General features: G+C 33.5%; 3 protein-coding genes across 3 annotated transcripts; all 3 read left to right on the top strand.

Moving 5' to 3' along the window:
• Nucleotides 1-1,150: 1,150 nt before the first annotated feature.
• Nucleotides 1,151-12,770, top strand: LOC145627378 (uncharacterized). The gene is made up of 9 exons (XM_081679769.1): nucleotides 1,151-1,378; nucleotides 1,503-1,574; nucleotides 6,083-6,172; nucleotides 7,810-7,852; nucleotides 8,966-9,072; nucleotides 9,724-9,819; nucleotides 10,373-10,563; nucleotides 10,658-10,727; nucleotides 12,351-12,770. The coding sequence occupies exons 1-9, from the start codon at nucleotides 1,196-1,198 to the stop codon at nucleotides 12,456-12,458; spliced, it is 960 nt and encodes a 319-aa protein (XP_081535895.1). The 5' UTR covers nucleotides 1,151-1,195; the 3' UTR covers nucleotides 12,459-12,770.
• A 2,208-nt stretch (nucleotides 12,771-14,978) lies between these two features.
• LOC145628239 (ribonuclease 3-like protein 3) lies at nucleotides 14,979-27,377 on the top strand. Its single transcript, XM_081680538.1, has 10 exons — nucleotides 14,979-15,421; nucleotides 16,706-16,861; nucleotides 16,960-17,321; nucleotides 17,677-17,848; nucleotides 17,909-17,989; nucleotides 18,855-18,943; nucleotides 24,377-24,824; nucleotides 26,277-26,432; nucleotides 26,527-26,888; nucleotides 27,245-27,377. The coding sequence occupies exons 1-10, from the start codon at nucleotides 15,047-15,049 to the stop codon at nucleotides 27,375-27,377; spliced, it is 2,334 nt and encodes a 777-aa protein (XP_081536664.1). The 5' UTR covers nucleotides 14,979-15,046.
• LOC145629399 (uncharacterized) lies at nucleotides 21,604-24,982 on the top strand. Its single transcript, XM_081681998.1, has 4 exons — nucleotides 21,604-21,804; nucleotides 22,402-23,477; nucleotides 23,572-23,651; nucleotides 24,077-24,982. The coding sequence occupies exons 2-4, from the start codon at nucleotides 22,428-22,430 to the stop codon at nucleotides 24,318-24,320; spliced, it is 1,374 nt and encodes a 457-aa protein (XP_081538124.1). The 5' UTR covers nucleotides 21,604-21,804; nucleotides 22,402-22,427; the 3' UTR covers nucleotides 24,321-24,982.
• Nucleotides 27,378-27,540: the final 163 nt, after the last annotated feature.

Raw genomic sequence — 27,540 nt, 5'->3', positions numbered from 1 at the left:
CTACTTATGTAAAATGATGAAAATCATCATTGCCATTAATAAAACTACTAGGGCCATAATTAAAAATAAATATAGTTTTAATTTCCTTAAATCTTCTTCGAAAGTAAAGGGGTGTGGTGGTTGTCGGTTGTCGACGGGGAACATGGTGTATGACCGGTGTAAATGGAGGAAGAAGAAGAGGAGATAATTTGGGTAAAGTTTAAGGAGGGGATAAGGTTTGTATGGTGAAATAAGGGGGTGTAATCCGCCTTTTATAGGGGGGTAAATTATCCGTTTCAGCTTTACACTACTGTAAAAATATCATACAATGTTCTAGTAGACTGGTAAAATAATCGTAATCAAACTATTAATATTTACAAACGTAAATAAGTATCACACTGGGATGCAAGCCGTAGTGGTCCGAGAACCCTAATCTATTCATGAGGTCAAGGGTTCGAAAACTGAAAGAAACATAAAAGTGTGTAATCTAAAAAATTAAATAAATATAAAGGCTGCATCATTTTTTTCATTTTAGTAATTATGCACAAGTAAGTAAGTATAAACATGATTTGTGTGACCATGAAATTTACTCTATTAACATGCATACAACAAATATTTCCACATGCAAAAGTAATTATATATTACTTTCTATAACCATGCATGAGAGTTACCAAACTAAGTATCATAAATAAGGTATGTATTGATATCCTCATTTTTAATCAACATGGCTAATAATGTGGAGTAATTTTGTGGAGAAATATATTGTGAGTTTCTGGTATAGAGGATCCCATATGGGCAACTATAGAGCATACTCCTCAAAATATATTTTGTGAAAGAAATTGAATCTTTGTAAAAATTGGATAATCGGTATAAGTATACCTGATTGAAGATGGTGCTGATAACGTGTTATGAAATATATAGAAATTAGAGGATTAAGAGAAGAAGGTAATAAGAGAAGTATTACTACTTTTATGTATTACTCTTGGTAATATTTTTGTGCATCATACAAGTGAAATTACATGGCTATTTATAGTAGTAAGAACCACTATTACATTGTGGGCTATAACCTTAGAGGGTGGCAATTAGGGTTGGCTACTACATTAAATGCAATGAAGAATTGGAGTGTGGACATTCACACCTTGACTAATTTAATTAACTCTTAACAATTTTAATAATTTTTGTTTTTTGTTACAAAGAGTAAGAAAATCAACCGAAAATGGCAAATCTGCCGCAATCTCTCTCCTTGAACGCAGCAGCTTACGGCCCAACCATCGGTGCTACTTCGCCGGCGAATTCACAATCCAACCCTAACGACCGTAAAATGCAATCGGCGGAACTTCTCGTCCTCGACCTTAGCAATCCCGACCGCCGTGAAAACGCGCTTCTCGAACTTTCCAAGGTATTTGTCCTTTCCCTCGCAAGTTTTGATTTTTCAATTTGAATTTTGATTTAGGGTTTTGAATTGATTATTGTTGTGAATTTCGATTGAATTTGTAGTTGATGATTGCTGTTTTGTGTATTAGAAAAGAGAATTGTTTCAGGATTTGGCTCCGTTGCTGTGGAATTCTTTTGGAACTATTGCTGCTCTTTTACAGGTGAATTCATCAACTTACTGGGGCTTATTATTTTATTTTTTTTAAATATATTTTTTTAATTCTCATTGTTATGAAGATTGGTGGCATGCCTAGAAGGTTTTGCATGTGTGACTGTTTAAGGAGTCAATTTAGAGGGTGTTTGGTTCATCAAGTTGGAATGGATTGGTATGAAATCTCATACGAGATAGGTATGGGTTCTAAAACCCATACTAGCCCTAATTTGTTTGGTTTTATAGTTGGAATGGATTCTATCGTTCATTAAAAGAATGGATTGTGAATCTTAGGGGGCGGGTATGGGATATTAGGGAAATGGGGTGGAATTAGAACCCTATATAAGATTTCATACCTAAAATGTCTAACCAAACAATAAAACGGATGGAATGGATTTTAATTCCGTTCCATAAGTTCAAACCAAACGACACCCTATTTTTATTTTTATTTTTTGCAAAATTCTGTTTGTTTGGTGAGTGAAGAATCTTAATTGCATAGCATAATGTTTTTCTAGAAATGAGGTTGCATTTGGAGTCGTTGATAGGTTAAATTTCATTTGAATATAGGGAATTAAATTCTAGAAATTAAATTCTATGATTTTATTCCAATTTGTTTGGTCGAAAATATTGGCAATTCAAGTTCCAAACTTTTAGATTCAGGAGATCTGTTTTGGAGATTTTAGAACTTCAATTCAAGCATAGGATTGCGTTGGAATATCAATGCTACAAAGGAAAGATCCAAACTCGGTATTCATGAATATCAATAATTATACCTAAAATTCAAAGTTCAAACTATGGAAGATAATTACGTTAATAGTTTAGACACTAGCAGAGTTAAAGTTACCGTCATTTTAGAGGCTGAGGAATCAATTAAGCTTCTCATTTAATACCTAATACTTCCAACAACTCCTCTACAAGTCTCCACTTTTCGGAGAATTCGTGTTATATTCCCACTATGAAGTCTTTGTAACCATTATATGCAAAAATACTACTCATAACTCCACTATAACTCTCCTCTTTTCGGGTAATGCGTTTCATACTCTTAAGCTCAAGTCCTTTGAAACCAGTCTATATTGTTGCTTGGGTTAGCAAATTTGGTAATCAATCAATTAAATCCTTAATCCCATAAGTGGGGTCGGTTACTTGAACAAAAAATGATTCTTCCGTATAGTCATCCACAAAAATCTTACTCTTTGATATCTTAGGTCAAATACCTCATTCTCATGCAAACATATCCTCTTCATGATCTCAATCTTCCACTCTTCATACGATGCACCTTAGGGTCTCCGTCTTACATGCCCAAACCAATGCAAACGATTTTTCCTTAGTTTTCAATGCCTGGAACACCCACTTTCTTACGAATAATTTAATTTTTGATTCTATTTGGTAGAGCGTTTCCACACATCCATCTTAACATGCACATTTATGTAACCTCTATCTTTTTAATGTGCTCCTTCTTAGAAACCCTACATTTTGTACCATTTAAACTACCCAGATTTAATCTTGTGGGTCACGTCTTGATCAATGTCACCATTCTTCTAGATGATTGACCCAAGATATTTAAAACACTCATTCATGGTCAAATTTTTTTTTGTCCAAACTCACTACATTATCGCTTGTCCCCCTTTGTGTACCAAAGCGGCATACTCCGACATAGCTTAAATCCTCTAGATGGACAGAGTCAGAGTTGGAATCAGAGTCAAAGGCCGAATATTCAAGTCGGATCAAAGTCGGAGTTGGAGTCTCGGATGTCGGAGTCAGATGTATCTACTTCTTATGGGGTCTAATTCGAAGTTAGCATAATTCAGTCCGACCTATTGCCATCCTTACACACCGTAGACCCCAAAACCAAGCCTTAAGCTTCTTCTTTTGTCCACCTTGTCTCTTGGCAGCCGAAATAAAATTAAGATATTCTCTTGCTAAACTTTTACAACCCACTAATTTAAAGTTAAAAGGAATACAAGATCAATGAAAATAACTAAAAGAAATTATGATTTAGGTAAGAGATTTCATTTAAACAACTGTGGTAGCGTAAACCAAACTACATATCATAGACATTATCTTACCATTTATCCCATTCCTCTTTTTTGATAAAATTCAAGTCAAGTTTTTAGTCCAAAGATTGAATTCGAATATGTTAGAGATGAGAACACATAGTACAACAAAGTGGGGAAATATGTTGTCGGGGTAGTGAGGAGGGGGGGGGGGGGGAGTTGGTTTAAGTTGTAATATTCCAATTATGATGTACGGTTGGTTTTGACTCTTAATTTGGACATTTAACTACTATTGACATGGTAAAGAGAATGCTATCAAGCATTTGGAAAGTGTAGGAGTGACGAAACATTTGCAGCGTATTAAGAGGCTAACATTAAGGCAAAGGTAGCTGTTAGCCAAGCAAAAGCAAAGGTTTTTTCAGGATGTTACGAAAAGTTTGAATTTTTGAAGGGATAAAATGTCATTTATAAGATGGCAAAAAGAAGACAAGAGTCGAGGAAGGATATTGGCATGGTAAGGTGTATGAAAGTTAAGATAAAGACAGGATAACGGATACTTCGATAAACTATTTAATAGAAGTCAAGGAGTTGTCGCAAGAGATACTTTTGTGAGTGATGAAGAAATCAACGTGGAGTATGTGCAAAGGATTCGAAGAGTAGAGATTAAGACTACACTAAAGAAGATGAAGCCTAAGAAAGCAGTTGGTCCTCATGGTATACCGGTGGAGGTTTGGAGGTGTTTGGGTAAGATTGTTATTTATTGGCTAACAAACTTTTTTAACAAGATATGGAGGGCTACAAGGATCCACAAGAGTGGAAGAAGAACACTTTGGTCCTAGTGTATAAAATAAAGGGGACATTCAAGATTGTTCTAACTATCGAGGGATTAAGCTTATGAGCCATACTATGAAGTTGTGGGAGAGGGTGATAGAACATAGGTTAAGGACATGCACAAGCATTTTGGATAATCAATTTAGTTTTATGCTCGTGGGATCTACTATAGAAGTAATTCATTTGATAAGATAAATGATGGAGTTTTATGGAGTAAAGAAGAATGACCTTCGTGTGTTTTTTATTGATTTAGAGAAGACCGATGACAAGGGGCCAAGAGAGGTACTTTGGTGGGCAATGTTGAAGAAAGGTATTCCACGAAGGTATGAGACTTGGTTAAGGATATGGATTGAGATGTGTCAACAAATGGTGGGTTGACAATAGATTTTCCTGTTATAATTGGATTGCATGCATTAAGCCCTTTTTTTTTTGCAAAGATTCTAGATGAAGTAACCTTTCCAATTCAAGATGAGGTTCTATGGTGTATGTTGTTTGCGGATGATATCGTTTTGGTGGATGAATCTAAAGATGAGGTTAATGCCAAATTGGAGTAATGGAGGCAAAGGTTGGAATCAAGAGGGTTTAAGCTAAGTTGGAGTAAGACTGTATATTTGGTATGCCGCTTGTGAGAGGATTTTGGGTCGATCATCTAGAGAAATTGTGACATTCAAGACGTGGCCCCCATGGTGGCTTAAAAGGAGAGCGATCACGGGAGTATTATGTGATCAAAGCATTATTTTATAGTTAAAGGGGAAGTTCTATAGGTATGCCATAAGACCAGTGTTGCTTTATGGTACATAATGTTGGGCTTCTAAAGGAGCACATTAACAAGATAGAGGTTACGGAAATGCGCATGTTAAGATGAATGATGAATGTGCGGGAACACGTTAAGAAAGTAAAAAAATAAAGTTATTCGCAAGAAAGTGGGTGTTGCAGGAATTGCGGACAAACTAAGTGAAAATTGGCTGCATTGACGGAGACCCAAGGTGCACTGGTACAAAGGCTGTAATAGTGGGATCATGGAGAAATTAGGCGAGGTAGAGGAAATTGAAAATAACTTGGTTGAAAGGAGTTAGGGAGGATATGAAACATGTGAATTTGCATGAGAATTAGGTATTTGATCGTAAGGGATGGAGGGCGAAGATTTTTGTGGATAACTATACGGAATAATCACTTTTAGCCGACTCCACTTATGGGATTAAGGCTAGGCTACCCCACTTGTGGGACTAAGGCTTTGATTGATTGGTTGATTGAACTATTATTTATTTGGAGGACGTGGTTTAGGCAAGAAGGATAACCAAACTTGACCTACCCATGACCCTTCTTGGGGCCCGAGTCTAGCCCAGCGCAAGTGCAAGGCAACAATGCAACATGGGTCAAATCATCTAAAATTTCAAGAACATATATGTAGTACAATGGTAACATAAATTACAGAACTACCAGTATGATTCTCAAGTTCTAATACAGAATAAATGCCTTACTTGCTTTGATCATTTTTCTACTTTTATAACTTCAAACAGTATTCAATATTCAGTACATGTCCCTTTTATAATTTTGAAATCTATGATACCTGTTTAGCTGTTACAAAATAGGATATTGTACTGCAATATTTAGAGTTTTGAGTATTACTGATCAGTTGTTTGTAATAAGATTTAAGTTTTGCTGTCATTGATGAGTAATTATTTGGCTGTAGGAGATCGTGTCAATATACCAGGTGCTGTCACCACCTACCCTAAATCCAGGACAATCAAACCGTGTCTGCAATGCTCTTGCTCTATTGCAGGTTTGATCTATTGTGTTTCCTTTGTTGTATGTAGCTTGTTTACAATCTTTTTGTTTTCCAACTTATTAAAAGTGTGGCTAATTGGGGTTACTGGTTTTTTTTTGCTTATTTTTGAATTTTAGTTAGTATGTAATATTGAAGTAATCTGTTTTTATTTTTCTTCCTGTGTATTTTCTTTTCTTCCTCCTTGATTATTCGTCTCTGTTGTTGCCAACACCGATTTATGAAGAGAATTATGAAAATAGAAACAAAAAGGATAAATATTTTTTGATTTCTGTTAAGTCCAAAGTTGATGAATATACATTTGATTTGGCCTTTCTTATTTTACAAATTTTTTAAAGTTCCAAGTATCGTCTCCTGATATTAATCCAGGGGATAGCCAGATTCAATGGTTGAGGGGGGCGGACAAATAGAAAGCTAAAAACTTTTGACTTGTCAGCCTTTTACTAGGGTACTTGGGCCTTTGGGAGGGGCCACGGCATATTTGAGCCTCTATAATGCCTAGCCCTTGCTTTCTCAATTTGCTATTTTTGATTGATGTATACTTTTGTAAGCATTGCTTCAACTTTGGGGATTTATTGGTTGGGAAAATTTCTACAGAGTTTCAATGGTTTGCTTCATTTCACATAATTTTGTAAATCTTTGAAGGGGATAGTTCACTAAAGTAAATTTGAAATATAAATGCTGCTTAGGTCATGTGGCTATATATAGAACTGAACTTATGAAGATAATTTAGTTGTATAATCCTGCTCATATGCCCTCATTAGGGCTGTACACAGTTTGGTCTGGACCGTAACCAAATCAGACCAAACCGCATTTTAGCGGTTTGGTTTGGTTTGCGGTTTGAAAAAATACGGTTTGGTTTCGATTTTTTGGGAAATACGGTTTGCGGTTTGGTTTGTTTTTTAAAAATTATAAACCAAATCAAACCGTAAACCAGTAGACCGCATTTTAATATTTAAATAATTTTTAAATAAATTAAAATAGTTATTATACATTATAAAACAATAAAAAAAAAATGAAAAATCATTAAAAGACTATATGGTCAGTATACTACTATACTCTATACTCAATCTCAAATATCAATACTTAAAATTCAATAGGTCATATAACTATAATGTAGTATGAATTATTTTTTTGGACAAATGTATTATGTTTTTTTTCCACTGTTAATTTCTTATGTATTATTTTTATTATGTGTTATTGTGTTAGCACTTAGCACTTGATTAGTTGGTTGTTATTTTTATTAAAAATTTGTAGTAGAATTTAATCCCTTTGGCTAATTATTTGAACTTTATTATAAATTTATTAATATTTGACAATTTTTAGGAAAAAATGTCATCTCATCATAAACCGCAAACCAAACCGCACCAAACCGCATTATTACGGTTTGGTTTCAATACTAATATGGTTTGGTTTGGTTTGGAAAATTGACCAAACCGTATTTTACGGTTTGGTTTGGTTTGGTTTAGACTCAAACCACACCAAACCAGACCGTGTTCACCCCTAGCCCTCATTGGTTGTCCAGTTCTTTTGCCGCTCTTGTTGTTTAGTAAATGAGTTATGTGGCTGTACTTGGACTATATAATATTTTATTGTCGTAGTCTGGTGACAGTAATCTTTCTGTTTTCCTGCAGTGTGTAGCATCTCACCCTGATACTCGGATGCTATTTTTAAATGGTGAGTTCCCTGACAAATTGCATTGTAAGGGCATAGTTAATTTCTTATACGTAGTTATTGCTATTACCATGTGCATTCTAATAAGTATATGAGAGAACCATTTTTTTTTCTTGGGATTACTACATGTCCCACATTTTCTGTTGCCAGAAACATAATTTTGGAGGATGTATTATTGATTCATGTCCATCAGTCAGCTTCTTGCATCTGTATATGGTTTTTTGTTCCCATTTATTTTTATGTATAGAGAATTTGTACCTATATTGTAATTTGTAAATAGTTTTTACTCTATGTTGCTTGCATGACTTATCTTTTGTGTTAACTCTACCATGACCACAGCTGCATGTATGTTCAAGTAAGCTGCATGTTGTAATGATCTGAGATCATTTACATTATCTGTTGAATTATCAGTGCGTCTTGTGTGTGGCTGGCCACACCATGTGGCCACTTATTAAAAAACAAAGTAACTCTTGTAACACTGACCCAGTAACCCCATGTAATACTGACCAAGTAACCCCTATTATACTGACAAAATAACCTTTGTAAAACTAAACGAGTAACCCTATAACACTAACAAAGTAATCTTCATAATGGATAGCCACACCGTGTGGCCAGCCACATATAAGAATTTGTGATTATCTATTTTATCAGTTATAATACTATAGGTCTGATTCTCTCTTTTTTGACCAGTTATCACCAAGTATATAGCTATACCATGTTAAATGCTTCCATGGAAGTACATTCAAGCTGTGTTCATAGTGATTCTTATTATTATCATGTTTAGAATTGTGCATGTCGAGGTGTGGCAGGCATTATGTGCATTAGTAACATACAATAAGATGTTTTCTTAGCAATTATAACTTTGCTATCCTCTTGACTAGACTTAGGTTGGAATAAATGGGTTCCATGACAAGAACCATGTGATCAATTGTGTAGCTCCATCTATCTAGAAATGTTTGTCCTTTTAGGTTTTTTTGGCACACAATATTAAGTCAGATTTTCAAGCTTGACAAAAATTCTTATTAACTTGAAGAATTACATGTTAAAACATGCTGTAATGTTTAAATTTGCTGACACTTTATGTCTAGAACCATTTTTATATATTTATTTTTTCAGCACATATCCCGTTATATCTATATCCATTCCTCAACACAACAAGCAAATCCAGGCCTTTTGAGTACTTGCGGCTAACTAGCTTGGGTGTCATTGGTGCTCTGGTTAAGGTATTAATATTTCTGGATGCTTTCATATTTTGTCTTAAATTACTTGTATTGCTTTTTACCAATAATCCCGAATTAGTCTCTTGGGAGTTGGGAGGCTTAACTAGGAAGAAGATTGCAGTTGGATCACTTCCTCCGTTTTTTTAGTTGCATCACTTTGTAAATTGCGGACTCCTTGGCAATTTTGGGAGATGAGAGAGATAGAGAGATAAAAAAAAAAATGGACCCATGTGATAGGAGAGAAAGAGAGAAATTATTAACTAAAAAGGAAAGTGATGCAACTAATATAAAACTTTCGGTTTAGGAAAGTGATGCAACTAAAAAGAAACGAAAGAAGTAAAGTCATGGAGCACTTTTAGCTGTTCCTGACATTCTTGATGTGATTTAAGATTCTTCAATTTTCAAGCTAAAATACATCTCATTATTCTCCTTTTTACGTATAAACAATAGTATACTAATCTTAGGTTAACTTTTTGAGTAAAAGGACACATGAAAATTTAAAGATTGTATTGTTAGTTGAAACAGTTCAGTCATGGAAAGTATATAGTATACTTTGTGGATCCTATTCTTTATGACTTTAAAAATAAAATGATATTCATTAGACTGATCACTGATGTTGCATATATTTCTGTAATTCGGGAATTTCATTTTCAGGTTGATGACACAGAAGTCATTAGTTTCCTTCTTTCAACAGAAATAATTCCATTGTGTCTTCGTACCATGGAAATGGGTAGTGAATTGTCAAAAACAGTAAGTTTCTTGTATCCTTGATAGACGCTTTCCGTCAAGTTCCTCCCTCTTCCCCCACCCCCTCAAATTGCTTTTTGTTTATTGTAGCTAAGTGGCCCTAATGTATATGATGTTTGCTTCTTTATGTGACTGATTTCTGGGTCCTATTGTATGGTATATACTGTTATCTACTGTATGGGCTCTATGTTCTTTTTCAGTTGACATGTTTCTCTTATCACATATGTCAATGCACAAGTTCAGCGATTAATATCTCTTATTGTACATATGTAAAAATTATAACAAGTTGATATATGAATGCATGCATTGAAACGATTTTAGAATGACCCCACATAATTATGATATATCGTAACTATAAATCACAAAAGCTAGTCAGAGTAGATTTTGTGATTAGTGTCAAAAGTCAACATTTGTCAACAAAAAAAAGAACGGAGGAAATATGATAATTAGTTAAAGGCTTAAAGCACAGAGGGAAGGAAAAAGCTTCTTTGTGGGATGTCAAAGCCTGTTCTTTGTATGTTATGTAAAGTTCAGCATGTTGTTTGGTTGTTGACAGGTTGCTACATTTATAGTCCAAAAGATTCTTCTGGATGATGTAGGCTTGGATTACATATGTACAACAGCGGAGCGCTTCTTTGCAGTTGGAAGAGTTCTAGCCAACATGGTTGCTGCATTGGCTGAGCAGCCTTCTTCACGGCTTCTGAAACATATTATCAGATGTTACCTTAGACTTTCAGATAATCCAAGGTTGGCAAAGTGATTGGATCTATGGTTATTATTTTCAGCTTTGGTCTTCTTATTTATGCTTAGTTATTTGCGTTGCCTTCTGTTTGTTCTGCAGAGCATGTGATGCTTTGCGAAGCTGTCTGCCAGATATGTTGAGGGATGCCACCTTTGCTAGTTGCCTTCGTGTAAGTTTCCTCTGTTTTTGTGTGTCATATTGTGCCATATATACATATACATATATACATATACATATACATATACATATACATATACATATAAATATACATATATATATATATATATATATATATATATATATATATATATATATATATATATATATATATATATAGTGTATCTCTTCTCTTTTGGGGTTAATTTTTTTTATATTTTTATTTTAAATAAATGCAAGTATCTGATGTGGTCCTTGATGTTGTGGTATGAGAAATCTGTGAAGGTTATAGCATGGGCTTTGATTGTGTTTTTGTGTTTGTGATTCATGGTTCCATTCCATCATGCATTTAGGCCCCTTTTGGTTTGATGTAAAATGTTTTTATGGAAAACAATTTAGTAAGAGTCAGCTATCTTTTCGAGGCTAACGAGGTTTTATCTTTTTCCCTTAAACTTTCATTAGTGATTTTTGTAGTTTGGAATTTTGGATTAGTCCTTGATAATTTTGGGATTATCTGGTAAAATGCTACATTGCTGCTTTGACCTTCTGAGGGGTTTTTTTAAATGTCATGTATGGTGCTTGAACTTGCAAAAATTGACCTGATCTGATATTGACAAGAAATAATAGGCTTTCAGCACATTTTTTGACCAATTCAAGGAACATGAATAACTGTATCTGCTACAGACTACAGTTGCATCATGGATCTGAGAAAATACAATATAGCATCATGTTCTCACTGTGTAAGTGGGTATAATGTTGGTTAAACACTTAAACCACATCCATCTTTATATTTTATTTACAGAATGAAACTTTTTCAACTAAACCCGGTGGCATTTCTCATAATATGAGCTTTTAGGTGCCAAATTTTCTCAGCCTCTTTTTGAGTCTACATACCTTAATGAAAATGTTAGATACTGCCGTGTGTCTTCCTTATGCTGATGAAAAATAGAAATCTCTTGAGTCATTTGGTCTTGGGGAGTTTCTAGAAGATGCACACACTAATCGCTGGCAAGATGCAGGATGCATTTTCTTTATTTATGGATCTAATTATGTTATTGGTTCAAATCTCATCACTCCCCTTGTTACATGAAGTTCTTCCCAGTTTCTAATTAGGGCTGTTTCTTAAAGTTATTCCAACTTTTACTTTTTTGTCAATGAAATACTATAATTTTATCCTAAATTGACCCACTTTTTGGGACCATTTTTCCTATTACACTCTCTCCTACATGTACAAACTTACATCATTTATTTTCCTTAGTACGTTTATCTATAGTAAATGGGAAGAACTTCATGGAACAGAGGGAGTACTCAAAAAGTCAATAGCCTGGGTTCAAGTTTTGGGTGGTTAGTGGTCCGACAGGAAAACATCTGGCACTTGGTATATCTGCTGTATTTACTATTATTGCCTGTGGGACTCTGCTAGATTTGTCTTTCAAACATGATCTATGGTTGGACCATATTATTGATTTTTTTGTTGCTGCTGAACGGGGCGCATTTTGTGCGCTGTGGATTCCCTCATTAACTCATTTATTGTTTGAAAGCTTAGTCTTATAGCCATGATTTGAGGGCTCATTTTGCTTTATAAAACTCGTTAATCTTCAAAATTTTCACATACATTTCATGGTTTCAATTTCAGGAAGATCCAACTACAAGAAAATGGCTTCAACAGCTGCTTCTCAATGTTGGAGGACCTCGAGTTGCATTTCAACCTGGAACTGGATTTGAACATATGATGGTGAACTAAGTTATACATATTACAAGCTTCCTGTCCTGTATACCAAGTGATTGCTTCCGACCTCTGATGTATTGCCAATTCAATTTAAACATATCATTAGAAGCTTTGCGCCGTATGCCTGTAGACAGAAAAGGAAAAAACGGTAAAAAAAGCCGAATAGAATTTCTTTATTAGCTGAATGTCAAACATAATTAGCGTAGACATTATGATTAGGGTTTCCTTCATCATATTTATTTCTTTATTTAGTACTGTTAACTATCATCTTTCTGTACATAAAGGAAATTGCTTTCGAGTTTTCAGTTAATTGCTGTTTTGATCCGTGATTTTGGAATGTTAATAGAGGTGTGTCTGATAACGTTCAGATACTAAGGTGTTATGTTCGTTATTTCTTGGTTAGAGGCTTTAGAAAGAAACATGCTATTCAGGTAAAAGTTATTTAATTATTAAACCCAAAATAAAAACAAAAATCCAATTACAAGAATATTTTCTTTTCTTTGGTAGGTGAGTCACTCAACATGTTTCATTATCCCTTGGGAAGGTTCCCTGAACATTAGTTTTTCTCTCAAGTTTTTGTTTTTTATCATTAACTTTTTATCTTTTATTGTTATTCCTTAATTTTTTTTTTTGGGTAAAGGTATGAAAAAGTAAACATTAGGAATATATTTTTGTTTCAATTGGTACGCGACTTTGCATGATTTAAACCTTCACCATCAAGGGGCTTCCTTTATGACTATTTGATTTGGAAAATTTAGACTGTGAGTGTTTAAAGGAAAAAAGAAGCTGGATGTGAGGCAATTCTCAGGGACTAGGCTTTTTACCCTTTGATAGTTAGATGACTACATAGAAATTTTTTTAAAATTTTTTGGACAATTATAAGTGGGTCTGGCCAATTAATCAGACCCAAGACCTAAAGTTTTTGATAAAATTTGATTTTGTTTTTGTTTTTTTTTTTTTTTTTTTTTTTTTGAAGGGATAAAAATTGAAATTGACCCTAACTTAAAGTACCCCATTGTTTATCCAAAAAAAAAAAAAAAAAAAAAAAAAAAAAAACATTCTCCCAATACAACCAATACTTAATAGATAAGCCTCAATGAATTACTCGTAGTAGAATAAAGATTTACAATTTGCACCCAAAAAAAATCATTGATTTTAGTTGCACTTTATTACTTTAATACTGGTACTTTATATTAGCTGAACTTTATTTGTAAAAACCAAAATTTACAAATAATTGATCAAAATAACAATGCAATTAAAAATCAAATGCAATTCTATACACTAGAGTTTAATTAAGAAATTATCAAATGGTTTTGGTACATCTATATCTATATCTATACTTAGTATTTAAAAACACAAACCATAATTTTTCATATGACACGTGTCATCACAAGTCACTCACTAACACATATGACACATGTCACCCCTTTTGATCTTTTTGTTTAAGTCTTTATACATTCTATAACTTGCAAATTCAATTAAGAAAATGAAGTGTTTCATTTCCATCATAATAAAATAAAGTTGAACCAATATGAATTGAATTGTATAAAAATTGTCTTTTTAAATAATAAACTTAAAATATAACTTAAACCAATATGTCATTTCATATCCTACAATCTCCATGTATATATACGTATTTAAATTCCTTTATCTTTTTCCACAGTTCTACCCTCATTCTTTTTTTCCTTTTAAGTTTTAGCAATAAAACAATTACTTCGTATTTCATATCAAAAGTTTCAACTATTGAAAAACATACCTACATATGAAATAGCCTAGATAAGAACCCGTGCATCGAACGGGCCAAAAGGCTAGTTATATATAAAAAGGTGATAGGAGATGATATATAACTTAAAAGTTTAAGGTAATTGCAACCAAAAAAAAAAACTAAAATAAAATAAAATAAAAGAGTTAGGTAATGAATTTCAGAATTCAGTATGATGAAGGAGCTACCCTCATATTGTATTTCACTTCGTATGAGGCAAAGTATTTAAAATTCAGCTCATTTACTGTGTGGCTGGTTTACACACACTAAAAGTCTAAAATATTGACCGAGTAACTACTAAACAAGAAATCCCTTACCAACTGAGTATCTCGTAACTGACCGAATAACCTTTGACCAAGGAACCCTTAATCAAGTAACCCATGAGTGATCTAATAACCTTTGACAAAGCCCTTGTTCTCTATGCATAGAGTTCTAGAAGAAATTGGAGAAATTAATAAAAATATGAAGGTAGGGGGAAGAATAAAAAAAATTATAAAAAATAAAAGTAGTTGAGAGAATTAGAGTACATAAGATATGAAATTAATAAAATATAATTTATATTGAATCCATTAGGTGAGAGAAATGAATTAAATATTATAAAAGATTTTCAAATAAGAAAATTAAACATGTACTCCGTATCAAAAAAGTGCCAAAAAGGGAAAGTGAACCAAATATTTAAAAACGGAGGGAATACCTCATAACTTGGTAAGCTTTTTTAAAAAAATAAAATTATGTTAAACTCAAAAGTAGGACCTAAATTGACTGAACTTCAAACTCCCTTATAATTCTCCTCTCTCTCTCTTTTTCTCTCTTTCTCTCTCCTAACTCAGCGATCCGAACAATGACTCACCGATTCAACTCACCATTACCACTCTCCACAGAATTACTAACCCACAAAAACGACATGGAATCCTGCGTATCATCAGTAGAATCAATCCTGAACTACAGGTTCGGGAACAAGAAGGTTCTAGAAGAAGCGCTGACTCACTCGTCGTGTACTGAGTCAGCATCGTACCAAAGACTGGAGTTCGTAGGAGATGCAGTAGTTGGACTTGCTTTTGCAAATTTTGTGTATTTGGCGTATCCAACTGTTGATCAGGGGATTCTCTCTCTCCTCCGTGCGGCTAACATCAGCACCGAGAAACTCGCCCGTGTTGCTGTTCGACACGGCCTCTACCGTTATGTCCGTCATAACGCTCTTGCTCTTGATGCTAAGGTTTTATTATTTTTTTTAATAACTTTAATTAATCAATTTCACTTCCTCTGTTTTGTTGTTTTTTTTATTAAAAAAAATAAATAAATAAATTGTTACATATGAAGTATTAATTGGACTATGTTTGTTAATGCACGACTTTGACTATTTTAAATATCGGTATATTTATTAAAAAAAAAAAATTAATAAATTGAAAGGTGGATGTTGTTATGTTGGGTTGATATTAAATTGACATTATTAATAATTTTTTTACACAAATTTGTTGTTATGTTGGGTTTGATATTGAATTGTGCTTGCTCTGTAATCTTACTTTTTCCATCTTGATTGTGGATGTTTGAGTCAATTGATTAATTTGAAACAATGAAAGGTTAAGATTATGATTTGTTTTATATATTTTCAACTTAAAAGGATTTTTTTTTATTATTTTTTAATTCAAATGGGGTAAATTTGCTAGAAATTTGGTAAATGGGAGAAAAGTAATGGAATGGTGTGCTAAAACTGATTTTGGCACTCATTTTTGTTAAGACTTGAGAGTGTCTAAATCAATTTTCTTTCTGCCAAAATTTTTTTCTATTAGTTTTCCCAAACTTGTTTATTCTTTGTTCTTTCCTTGAAATCAAATTAGATTGTTGGTTTTTGTTTGTTATTATTATTATTATTTTGGTTAAACTAGTTAAAAAGCAATAATTGTGAAGTGGGTGCTTGGCTTTGGTAATAATCAAATCATACATGATGTTTTTTTCTTTAGGTCTTTGGCATCTTGTATTTGACTATATGTCATATGTGTGGAGGGACAATAGGGGTTTATATGATAACTCCTTACTCCCTTAGATAACTTTGCTAATCCAAAAGCCTTATTGGATTTGATCTAATGAATCAGTCTTATGAAATTACTCGTCCCGTGGAACATTTCATCGTGTCCATATTGAACTATCATCGCTTGCATCATCTATGATTTTAACTGATAGTACTTTATTACAACAATAAGTATGACGCTGTGTTGTGCTCATATAATTGTTCCCCATGTTATTTTCTTCCCCTGCAAATTTAGTACTTAGGAAATTAAATTCGAGTGCTTTCCAGGAAAATTTTATACTTGTTATGGCAGGTGTTGTAAACAGGAAGTGTTTTAGACACATTTTCAAACACCTTTGGCTTTAATCAAATGTATATTTATGAAAAACTAGTCCATTTTGTAACATTACTTGAAACATATGAATTGTCTTGCATTAATTTGAAGCATAAACAAAAATCCCATCTGATCTTATTCGCCTTTTGTGTATAAAGGTTCGAGAGTTTGCACTTGCTGTGGAATCAGAGGATGAGCTAGCTGCTATTTACGGAGGTGCAGTAAAAGCCCCAAAAGTTCTTGCTGACATTGTAGAATCAATAATAGCAGCTGTTTATGTCGATTGTGATTTCGATTTGAAGTATGTTTGGAAGGTTAGTACACACTGGGGTTTTTTCTCTCCATTGAGCTTGTGTTAATTGTTAAAAGAATGCTTCTGTGTTTGAATTCCAAATTATGATGTTAATTGCAGATTATCAGGGGTCTTCTGGAGCCTATTGTGACCCTTGAGACCTTGCCGCTGCAGCCAGTGACAATGCTGTATGAGCTATGCCAGAAGCAAGGTAAACAAGTTGATATGAAACACTGGAGGAAGGTTGATACAAATATTTGTAGCATTTATGTGGATGGAAAGCTTATTGCTACCGGAACTTCTGATCAGAAGGATATTGCTAAGCTTAATGCAGCGAAAGAGGCACTGGAGAAAATCAATAAATCTGTTATCAATAATGTGGGTATTGTTTATGAAGTCAATGACAAAAATGAGATTGAATCTGCGAAGCAGAAGTTACATGAGCTATGTGGCAAAAAGAAATGGCCGAAGGCAACATACAGGTATTACTTTTTCTCTGTTGTAGATGTTCAATAGATGAAATTTCTAATTTTTTGGAACTGCATGCTTTTAAGTTGATGATATTTAGGTGTACAATGACTACTGTAAGAGTGTAAGGCTTGTTTGCACTAATCATGATTTACAGCCTTATAAAGTTCTTTCGCAACTAAAATCTGGTTTACCAAAATCAAACTTTGCAAGTCTTTAGTATTGGGGGTCTAGCATAAGATGTGATTAACTACATTCATATATGGGGCATTTGGAAACCAGAAACTGTAATAGTGAAAAGATAAGTTTAATAGTAATCTTGAATTAACAGATTTTATTTCTTTTCTGTTGTTTAATATGAACTTGCAGGGTTGAGAAAGAAGTGGGGCTAGCTCATGAGAAGAAATTTATATGCTCCGTTGAGATCGAAACAGCAGATGTGAAGCTGTTTATGTCAGGAGATGAGAAGTCAAGAGTCAAGGAGGCTGAGAATTCTGCTGCCTCCATGATGATCCATAGCCTTGTGGAGTCCAACTATCTCTGAAGGGTTCATCGTCATGTTGATGATGTGCTGTCATTACGGCCCATTCATCTGTTGCAGCTAAGTGGAGGAAATGGAGGAAAGTTCCTGCTTCTCATGCCTGAAACTGTGATGGAAATATCCCCCAAGAAAACCACCCAGGTTTACAGGTGTGGAAATTTCTGAACTCTGAAGTTACAGGCATAAGACACAGGTACTTCCACATTTCCTTGACCTAACTGCAACAGAGTAATGGGCCGCTCATGTATCAACAAAATCTTCAATTGAAACCATAAATATGTGTACTCAATACGGGTTTCAATTATTCTTTCAGAATAATTTGGCATCTCATCTCTGCCAAATCCATAAACTCGAAAAGTTTATGGCCTGTTAGGTTGAACTTTGATTTGACAATCTTAAGGCATTCCTTATTTGATGTACACTAGTCTTGTTTTTTTCTACATAGAACCAAATAAGCATATCCACATATTGTTTGGGCATAATTGTGGATTGTAATGTACACTTGTTATTCGTTAATGTAAGTGATTTGTTTATCTATTTTATCATACTTGTTTCTTTGGTTCTTCAACTGCCTTCCTTTTTCGGTTATCGGAATCTGTAAGCGTATGTTGAATCTTATAACTTGCAGTAGAGCAACACCCAAAAGCATGAGTCTTGCTTTGCTTGGCACACCTAACAAATTAAGATGAACTTTTTTAACAAGTTACAATGACCTCTTGGTAATTGCGTTTCCATTTTCTAAGAAAATCTACCTGCAAATTGCAAATACATTATTTGCCAGCTGTGCAATTTGGGAGGGAAATAAAGGTCAAACGAATTTTTTTAACCTGTTGACTTAATTAGTTCTAGGTTGCCTGTTTTTTCCCTAATTAAAACGGATTAGCAATAAACGTAGTATTTTTCAGAGATAATCAAAAGGTAGACTTATTTTTAGCAGATAGGTGATATTATTTATGACAATTTTCCCCTTATATTATTAGTTTGTCTGTTTTGTTTTTCATTTCAGGTTAGTTTTTTCGAGCTTCTCCGTGTTTCAACAAGTTTATTGGTTTTGTTCTGGATGTCCACTGTTGGTATATCCCCAGTTTCATTATTGTTAGACATATGAGATATCGGAAAATATATGTGTGATATATTTTCCGTAGATATTATTAAGAGAATAATATATTTAGGTTTATTTTATGTTAAGATATTATTTAGAGAATATATCTTTAGGTTTATGGTTATGTTAGTATATCTTTAGGAATATTTTTTCACAAGGGCGAAGGGACGCCGGGGGGGCTGGTGGAAGTCCGGCCTCCCCGGCCCAGATTTGTGGTCTTTGATTATTAACTCTTGCCCCCCCCCCTAAAAGTTATTATTTATAGTAATGAATACATATTTATAGTAATGCAGACACATAAAATACAACAAATGAAGCTTGTCATATTGGTTAGGTAGTGATTTTTTTCCCATGCATCATATTTTTGAATTGTGATTCTAATCTTGTTTTTATCATTGTTCAAACTTCAGAAGCAAATCAAACAAAACAAGTATTTTTAAAAATTCTTTGATTGATGATTTTGCTACTATGAAAAATCGTAGAGTACGTTTCAACTATTTTTTTTTTTTGGTAACAATAAAATACTAGTACATTTTCATTTTTTCCATCAATCTGTTGTTTAACAAGTCCGGCCCCCAGGACTTGAAAATCCTGGCTTCGCCCTGTTGTTTTCTATCTTATGTGCATAGGTTTTGTATAAATACTCTACCTATCGATGAATAATAAACAAGTCATTCTATTCTATTTCTCCCCTATTTTGTCATGGTATCAAGAGCAGGTTAGATACCTAAGGATCTTGCATACCGGTGGGATAAACCTTTAGCCAAAACTACAATTTTTTTTCTTTACATACCTAAGGATCTTGCATTGTTTAGTGTATGTTGATCACTTGATGATCATGCATGAAGATTTTTTTTTTTTTTTTTTTTTTTTGTGAGTTTTCTGTAGTTGACGAGGTGATGATGAATCAGGGTGAGCTTTGACTTTGATTTGATTAAAAAATAAAATAAATCGGCCCTGTTGTGTCGTGAGATGAATAGAATAATATATTGGAAAATTTGTAAATATTAAGTCAAACATTTTACCCATCGGCTTTTATTACGTCAACCTTTTGATTATTTCTTAACTCGTCAACCTTGTAATGGCATTAATCACGTTAAAATAAAAATTGACTTGTAAAAACAGGTTAATTACTATTAGATGAAGGTAACAAGGTTTTTTTTTTGTTTTCAATATTTGATCCTCTTTACTATTCCACTTTTTCTATCCATCTTCTTTGTTCTTCATCCCCTTACTTCATCTTTTCCGATCCACTCTTCCCATCATTCCCAAAAAAAAAAAAATAACTCTTCAATTCTTGTATTTGATGACGCCACTAAAAATTTAAATAACAATATATAGTCAAATTAGTTTGAAGGTAGAGAATTACTTTGTATTACTTGTATCTAGTGTTAATTCCCTTGTATATATCAATTTGAATAGACAATCATATACTTCAAATCGCTCCAAAGTGAATGCCATGAAAACCCCTAAATTTAAATGAGAATATTTCAAAGAGGATGATGGGAAAAGATGAATAGATGATGAGGTGGAATGGTTGTGGTGGGGTGGTCGTGGGGTGGCAGAGGTGATTTTTAGGTGGCGATAGTGGGTTTGGTAGTGTGAGCGTGTGTGGGTATGAGTGAGCAGCGATGAGGGTGGGTCGTGGGTTTGATAGGAAGAGGAAGGAATAATAATAGAGTATGTTTGATGGAGTTGAAATTAAAGGAAGTGTGGATAATATGAGGGAGATGGTGACTTTGCACAAGAGTAGGAGTAAAGAGTTAATTAGTTGGCATAATTAAAAGCTAACTTTTTTTTTTTAACATGTTAACAGATTTTTTTAATTTCAAAATTTAGAAATTATTATGGGTTTATCAAGTTACCGGTAAAAAATGTGATAAAAGTTAATAATATTATAAGGTTGACGTGTTTAATAATAATCAAAAGGTTGACATAATAAAAGCGGATGAGTAAAAAGTTGACTTAATATTTACAAACTAGATTAGCCCCGTGCGATGCACGATTTTAAAATAAAAAATGAATTATAAACTCTTTAGCACATGTTGAGAGAAAACAACTACTTTCTCTATAGTACTTTCTAATTAAATATGAAAATACAATATTCAAAAATCCATTTTTTCATATTTTTTTTAAGAATAAATTAAACTATATCATTAACTATTTTTAACAACTACTTTTAAATAACAAAATAGCGTAATATTCCCTCAAAGAAAAAAAGGGTAATATGCGTAGAAAAACTTAAAATTTAAAATTCAATTTGAATTTAATTTTCAAAACAATATAATGTTAAATAGAGTAGCTCAAAAGGGGAAAAAAAACAATATGACATCATCTTTGTATTTTGGCGGGAAAAAATTAAATAAGAGAGTGACACGTAAGCAGTGATAATGTCAGCGGTTGTTACTTTAGTAATATTTATAGATTTTCCAAATATATTTAGGTTTATTTTATGTTAAGATATTATTTAGAGAATATATCTTTAAGTTTATGGTTATGTACTTATGTTAGTACTTCGTATATCTTTAGGAATATTGTTTCCTATTTTATGAGCGTATGTTTTGTATAAATACTCAATCAAGCTATTCTATTTCTCTATAATTTGTCAACTATTAACTTTTCCAAAAAATCACAAAACCCAAAATTTTGTTTTGTCTCTCTTGTTATTCATCGTTTTCTCACCTTCTCTATTTGTCCTCAATAATTACGTAGTATTATTCTTTCATCACCTTCTTCATCCTCTCAACATCTTCGGGATTATAGTTTTTGAAAAATTGCGGTAGAAAAGTAAAAATCGCAGACATCAATTGTTATCGACGAAGCTCAACAGTTCCTTCCCTTGTTTAAATCTTCAGTAAGATGAAAATTTCAATTTTGTATTTTTAGTATTTGAAATTGAAGCACAATCATGTCTTTTCTTTTGGTTATCCCCGAATTAGCATAATTAATTAGGGTTTGAATTTTGAAGATTATCAGTTAAACCCTAATTTTATCCCACCCCTCTTTCAATTTATTTAAAGGAAAATGTTATACATAGCCGTTAGAGCTACATATAAGCATTAAATTTACACTTGAAAATCGTAAAAAGTGAAGAAATCATCAAAATATAAACACTAGTAACACTGCGCGTGTTTTTGTCATGAATCCCTAATTTTATAAAATTTTCTGGAGTATATTTAATGCTTATATATAGCCCTTACGGCTACATATAACATTATCCCCAACTTTTTGTTTATTTTAGGTTCTGGGTTTTCTGTGTATTTGAGCTTTTGTTGCTAATTGAATGTTTTGGGGAAAAAGTTCTGTTTTTACTGATTTGTGCCTATTCTGCTTATAATTCGTGTTGTGAATTTCTGAATTTGATTTCATTGTCAATTGTTATATGAAGAATTTTGGTTTTGTATATATGTTTTTGTAGTTTTATTATTTACTTTTAATACATTTTCTGCAGATTGAACTCTCACTCTCACTCTCATAATGTCGACGACTAAGTGGGCAGATCATGTACATCCAAATGTGCTTAATCTTTTCAAAGATGTTGCAAATGATCCGAATGAGGATCCCTTACTAGCTGAATTTGCTAATCAAGTGCTGGACTCGGATTTTGGGGAGGATCCTAATTACCACATTCGAGCATCACCTTTGTGGGAGTTGTCTTCTATCAAAATTTCCAGGGAATTGTTTCAGAAGATGGATAGTAATGAGGGGTCTAGCTGTGTAATTGAACTGTATGGTCATATTAGGCTAGTCGATGATAAGGGTAACATGTTTACCCTCTTCAAGCTAGATAGTCAAGATGCCAAAATCGTCGTTCTTGATGATGATTATTCAATTATTCTTCGAAAACCCCAATTAGGAACCCCTCGTTGCCTTCCAAAAAGTATGACTCTGCATATCTTACTCTGCGATAGGATTCGAGATGTTGTGTTCTTTGACGATTCGAAATTTTTGGATTTCACTCAACCCGTTTTTTACGACGTTAATGATTTTATCCTTTTAGATTATGATGTTGCTCACAACTTTTTGAAGCTTGAGAGTAAGCTTGAAATTGGTTTCACAATATTCCATTGTGCAGTCTTGGCTTATGTAGGTGTTACCGTTCGTAATGATGGAATTGATCTTGGAAGTGATGTTGAAGTGACTGGTCATTTTACCACCTCAATTAAACTTAGGAATGAGGAAGTTTCACAAGTGCTCTTTGATGAGCCTATGAAATTTGACTTTAACTCGGCTACTGAGTTGTGTGTGTTGGCTGTGCCTGTATATTCCCCACTCAAAATCAAAGCTGAATTGAAGTTTGATGAAGAGCCAATTGTCAGTGTCTTGGAATTTAAACCTAGGGATACAAAATATGAATCGGTTGATCAGGAAATTCTGGGGCATAAATGTCGCATACTAGTGAGTGTGACATGGGAGCATGCTTGCCATAAGCTTCCAGAAAATTATCTACGTGAGTGGGATGATGCTAGCGGCAGCGAAAGTGAAGACTTAGATGGTGGAGATGGGGAAAACATTAGTTTTGAGAAGGTGGGTTGTTTTGTTTTGTTTTGTTGTTGTCGTTATTTCTCTGTTGTGTTTACTTTTTCATTGGAATTGATTTTTTTTTTCTTTTCCTCTTTAGGTGCAGATCATGGAGGAGACATCTGATAGAATTGGTTTCTATATTCAACCAGAACTCCAAATGTTGCGCAAGCGAAGATGGTATGTTGCTTTGCCTAATCTGCCCTTGTGTTAAAGAGAATTATGTGAATTGGGGATAAAGTGTAGGCTTTTTACATGATTAATTAATTGAGAATATTTGTTTGGTATATTTTGATAATTTTCTTACTTAAAATCAAATTTCTTGTTTAACTACTTATATTAATATGTACAAAACCCCTTTGATTGCATACAACGCCCCCTCTAAAACTAGTGACCTTAATTGCATACAATGCCCTGTTTTAAACTATAAGTTCCCTTTCCCACCTCTTATTAAGCTGTCAATACCCCTTAATTGATAGCATATTTATTCCTTCGCGTGTTTATAATAGCACATATCTTTTGTTTTCAGTTTTCAGCATAACTATATATATTATATAGATGGATTGCTTGTGTAGTGATTGTTGATTTAATTCTTAAATTTCCAGGATCGTATCAAGTCACCCTAATGAACTTGTGGAGGTTTTCTCAGTTAGTATATGGTCTTTTGATGACGTTGACAGTCCTTTAAGTATCTCTGGATCAATCTTATCTTATTATACAGCCCAGAGTTTGGATCATTTCAGTCACAATAAGATGAAGCCCGGTATTCTTTATCCAAATGTAACTGATAATTGCATGGGTACAAACTTTTGTATGGATTTTGATTTGGAGGATTCTAAAGGTCAATAAATTAGTAGAGGATTTTTGGAATACGATGAGTTAAGAGCTGATGGTTGGTATGACAGGCGTATGTGCTCAGTAGTGCCAGGTAAACAGGGTTATGCAGCTGTGTACTACACTATATTCCAGGATGCTTTTAAAGCTAGACTAAAGATAATGTTAATGTCTGGAAATAGAGATGTAGTTCAACTTTGTGGGAGTATTCATGCTAGGTATAACAACTACAACTACTCTAGTTTATATGAGAAAGAATACTATCAAAGCACCCTTTTTGAAAAGGGCAAGTCAGAGTTGGTGAATGATGGGGGTGAAGTACCTTTGACAAAATCTGTGGTTTCTGTGCCGTCAAATGCTTCCCTGATTGTGAAAGTTGACTTGTTTGTTATGGTTGATGGCAAGTGTATTGAAACACTAAAGGGTAAGGCAACATTCAAGCCTCGAAAAGAGTCTGAAGAACCTGAAGAACCCAAGATAATCGGCGGATCAAAGTCATCTTCAACATACCATTTATTGGTGTCTGTTGTCTGGGGTAACCCTGAATATGGCCTCAACCATTGTTATTAAAATCCCAATTTAAATCTTAAAATCTTACGATTTTACGATTCATGTATATCATATGTTCGATTTACGATTCTACCCAATTTTAATAAATTATATAGGTTTTTATAAATATATATTGTCAAGTATTGATTGCTTAATGGGTAAATAACTATTATCTATCAATAATTAGGTTTCAAACTCATAATTTCAATATATTTAAATAAATTTATGTTTGATGTTTTGATTATACATGACAGTAGAATCTTACAATTCTACGATTTGATTTTACAATTCGATTCGATAGCTCCTTCTAGTTCAAAGTAGAATCTCGATTTTAATAACTTTGGCCCCAACCTTGTTATTCCATGATGGTTCTGGGATGTCTTCTTGGGCTTATCACTTGCTAGTGTCTTGAGATTGGATGATGTACTTTGTGTTTTGCATCATCATTAAGTTTTAGTAGAACTTTACACATGGAAGTTTGACTTTTCTGCCGTAGGTGGAGTAGCAGTCAAACTAAAAGTTAGTTTGGTTTAGTGATCTTGTTGTCCGAGTTACTTGTAACTCAGCCGGTAAAACTGTGATGTAGATAATTTTGCTCATCTAAAAACTTTATTGGATGTGATCTAATGACTCAGTCTTATGAAATTACTCATCCCCGGGAACATTTCATCGTATTCATATTGACAAACACTTGTTACTATCATCGCTTGCATCATCTATGATTTTAACAACATTAATATGACATTGTGTTGTGGTCATATATATAATTGTTCTCCATGTCATTTTTTTCCCTTACAAATTTAGTACTTAGGAAATTAAATTCGATTGCCTTGCAGGAAAAATTTATACTTATTATAGCAGCTATTTTGTAAACAGGAAGTGTGTTTAGGCATGTGTTCGAACACCTTTGGCTTTAAGTAAACACAAACTATCGGGTGTACAATAATTATTGTACATCCATTATAAAGATAACCCAAAGTGATTAAAAGTTACCCCTGAAATGAATAAAAGTTACCCCAATATGAGTTAAGTAACCCAATTCAAATAAAAATTATCTACGCTTTATTAGTAAAGAATCAAATTTTAAATGACTAAAAATCAATTACTAGTGATTGAATGTAATTAAATCACCTTTATAAAACTTTTCTTGTTGTTGATTTATATAAAAATTGTATTATGTTTAAAGTTACCCAAAAAAAGACAAAAAGTTACCCTAAAATTAGCTAAAAGTTACCCTTATACTGCTACACTAATATTAGTGTAAATCGGATGTATACAAAAGTTTTTGTTAATTAAATGTATATTTATGGAGGATTAGTCCATTTTGTAACATAACACGAAACATATGAAATGTCTCATATTAATTTGAAGCATGAAAAAAAAAAATTCACATCTGATCTTATTTGCCTTGTGTGTATAAAGGTTCGAGAGTTTGCACTTGCTGTGGAATCAGAGGATGAACTTGCTGCCATTTACGGAGGTGCAGTAAAAGCCCCAAAAGTTCTTTCTGACGTAGTAGAATATATCATAGCAGCTGTTTATGTTGACTGTGATTTTGATCTGAAGTATGTTTGGAAGGTTAGTACACAGATTTTTGCGCTCCATTGAGCTTGTGTTAATAATTGAAAGAATGCTTCTGTGTTTTAATTCCAAATTGTGATGTTAATTGCAGATTATCAGGGGTCTTCTGGAGCCTATCGTGACCCTTGAGACCTTGCCGCTGCAGCCTGTGACAATGCTCTATGAGTTATGCCAGAAGCAAGGAAAACAAGTTGATATGAAACATTGGAGGAAGGTTGATACAAATATTTGTAGCATTTATGTGGATGGAAAGCTTATTGCTACCGGAACTTCTGATCAGAAGGATATTGCTAAGCTTAATGCGGCAAAAGAGGCACTGGAGAAAATCAATAAATCTGTTATCAATAATGTGGGTATTGTTTATGAAGTCAATGACAAAAATGAGATTGAATCTGCTAAGCAGAAGTTACATGAGCTGTGTGGCAAAAAGAAATGGCCAAAGGCAACATACAGGTAATTCTTTTTAGCTTTGTGAGATGTTCGATAAATGAAATATCTAATCGTTTTGGAACTGCATGCTTTTAAATTGATGATGATATTCAGGTGTACAATGACTACTGTAAGGCTTCTTTGCATTAATCATGATTTACTGCCTTTTGAAATTCTTTCGAAACTAAAATAAGGTTTTCGTAAACCAAACTTATCAAGTCTTTATTATTTGGAGGTCTAGCATAAGATGTGAATTACTACATTCATATTTTGGCATTTGGAAACCAGAAACTGTAATTGTGTAATGACAAATAATTGTTAGTAATTACAAATCAACTGGTTTATTTTTTTTCTTTCTGTTGTTTAATATGAACTTGCAGGATTGAGAAAGAAGTGGGGCTAGCTCATGAGAAGAAATTTATATGCTCCGTTGAGATCGAAACAGCAGATGTGAAGCTGTTTATGTCAGGAGATGAGAAGTCAAGGAGGCTGAGAAATCTGCTGCCTCCATGATGATCCATAGCCTTGTGGAGTCTGACTATCTCTGAAGGGTTTCATCATCGTGTTGATGATATGCAGCCATTGCGGCCCATTCATCTGTTGCAGCTAAGTGGAGGAAATGGAGGAAAGTTCCTGCTTCTCATGCCTGAAACTGTAACGGAAATATCCCCGAGAA

The sequence above is a fragment of the Chenopodium album genome, chromosome 4 (genome assembly GCF_948465745.1).
Source record: "Chenopodium album chromosome 4, dcCheAlbu1.1, whole genome shotgun sequence".
Taxonomy (NCBI): domain Eukaryota; kingdom Viridiplantae; phylum Streptophyta; class Magnoliopsida; order Caryophyllales; family Amaranthaceae; genus Chenopodium; species Chenopodium album.
Note: the sequence above shows the minus strand (reverse complement) of the source record. Positions and strands in the feature narration are given on the sequence as shown.

Coding starts and splice junctions, on each gene's coding strand:
- LOC145627378 (XM_081679769.1), top strand. CDS start 1,196: ATGGCAAATCTGCCGCAATCTCTCTCCTTGAACGCAGCAGCTTACGGC. Junction 1,379..1,502: donor CGCTTCTCGAACTTTCCAAG/GTATTTGTCCTT, acceptor TTTGTGTATTAG/AAAAGAGAATTGTTTCAGGA. Junction 9,820..10,372: donor GTAGTGAATTGTCAAAAACA/GTAAGTTTCTTG, acceptor GGTTGTTGACAG/GTTGCTACATTTATAGTCCA.
- LOC145628239 (XM_081680538.1), top strand. CDS start 15,047: ATGACTCACCGATTCAACTCACCATTACCACTCTCCACAGAATTACTA. Junction 17,990..18,854: donor CCCCCAAGAAAACCACCCAG/GTTTACAGGTGT, acceptor TTTTCATTTCAG/GTTAGTTTTTTCGAGCTTCT. Junction 26,889..27,244: donor TGGCCAAAGGCAACATACAG/GTAATTCTTTTT, acceptor ATGAACTTGCAG/GATTGAGAAAGAAGTGGGGC.
- LOC145629399 (XM_081681998.1), top strand. CDS start 22,428: ATGTCGACGACTAAGTGGGCAGATCATGTACATCCAAATGTGCTTAAT. Junction 23,478..23,571: donor AAAACATTAGTTTTGAGAAG/GTGGGTTGTTTT, acceptor TTTCCTCTTTAG/GTGCAGATCATGGAGGAGAC. Junction 23,652..24,076: donor ATGTTGCGCAAGCGAAGATG/GTATGTTGCTTT, acceptor TTAAATTTCCAG/GATCGTATCAAGTCACCCTA.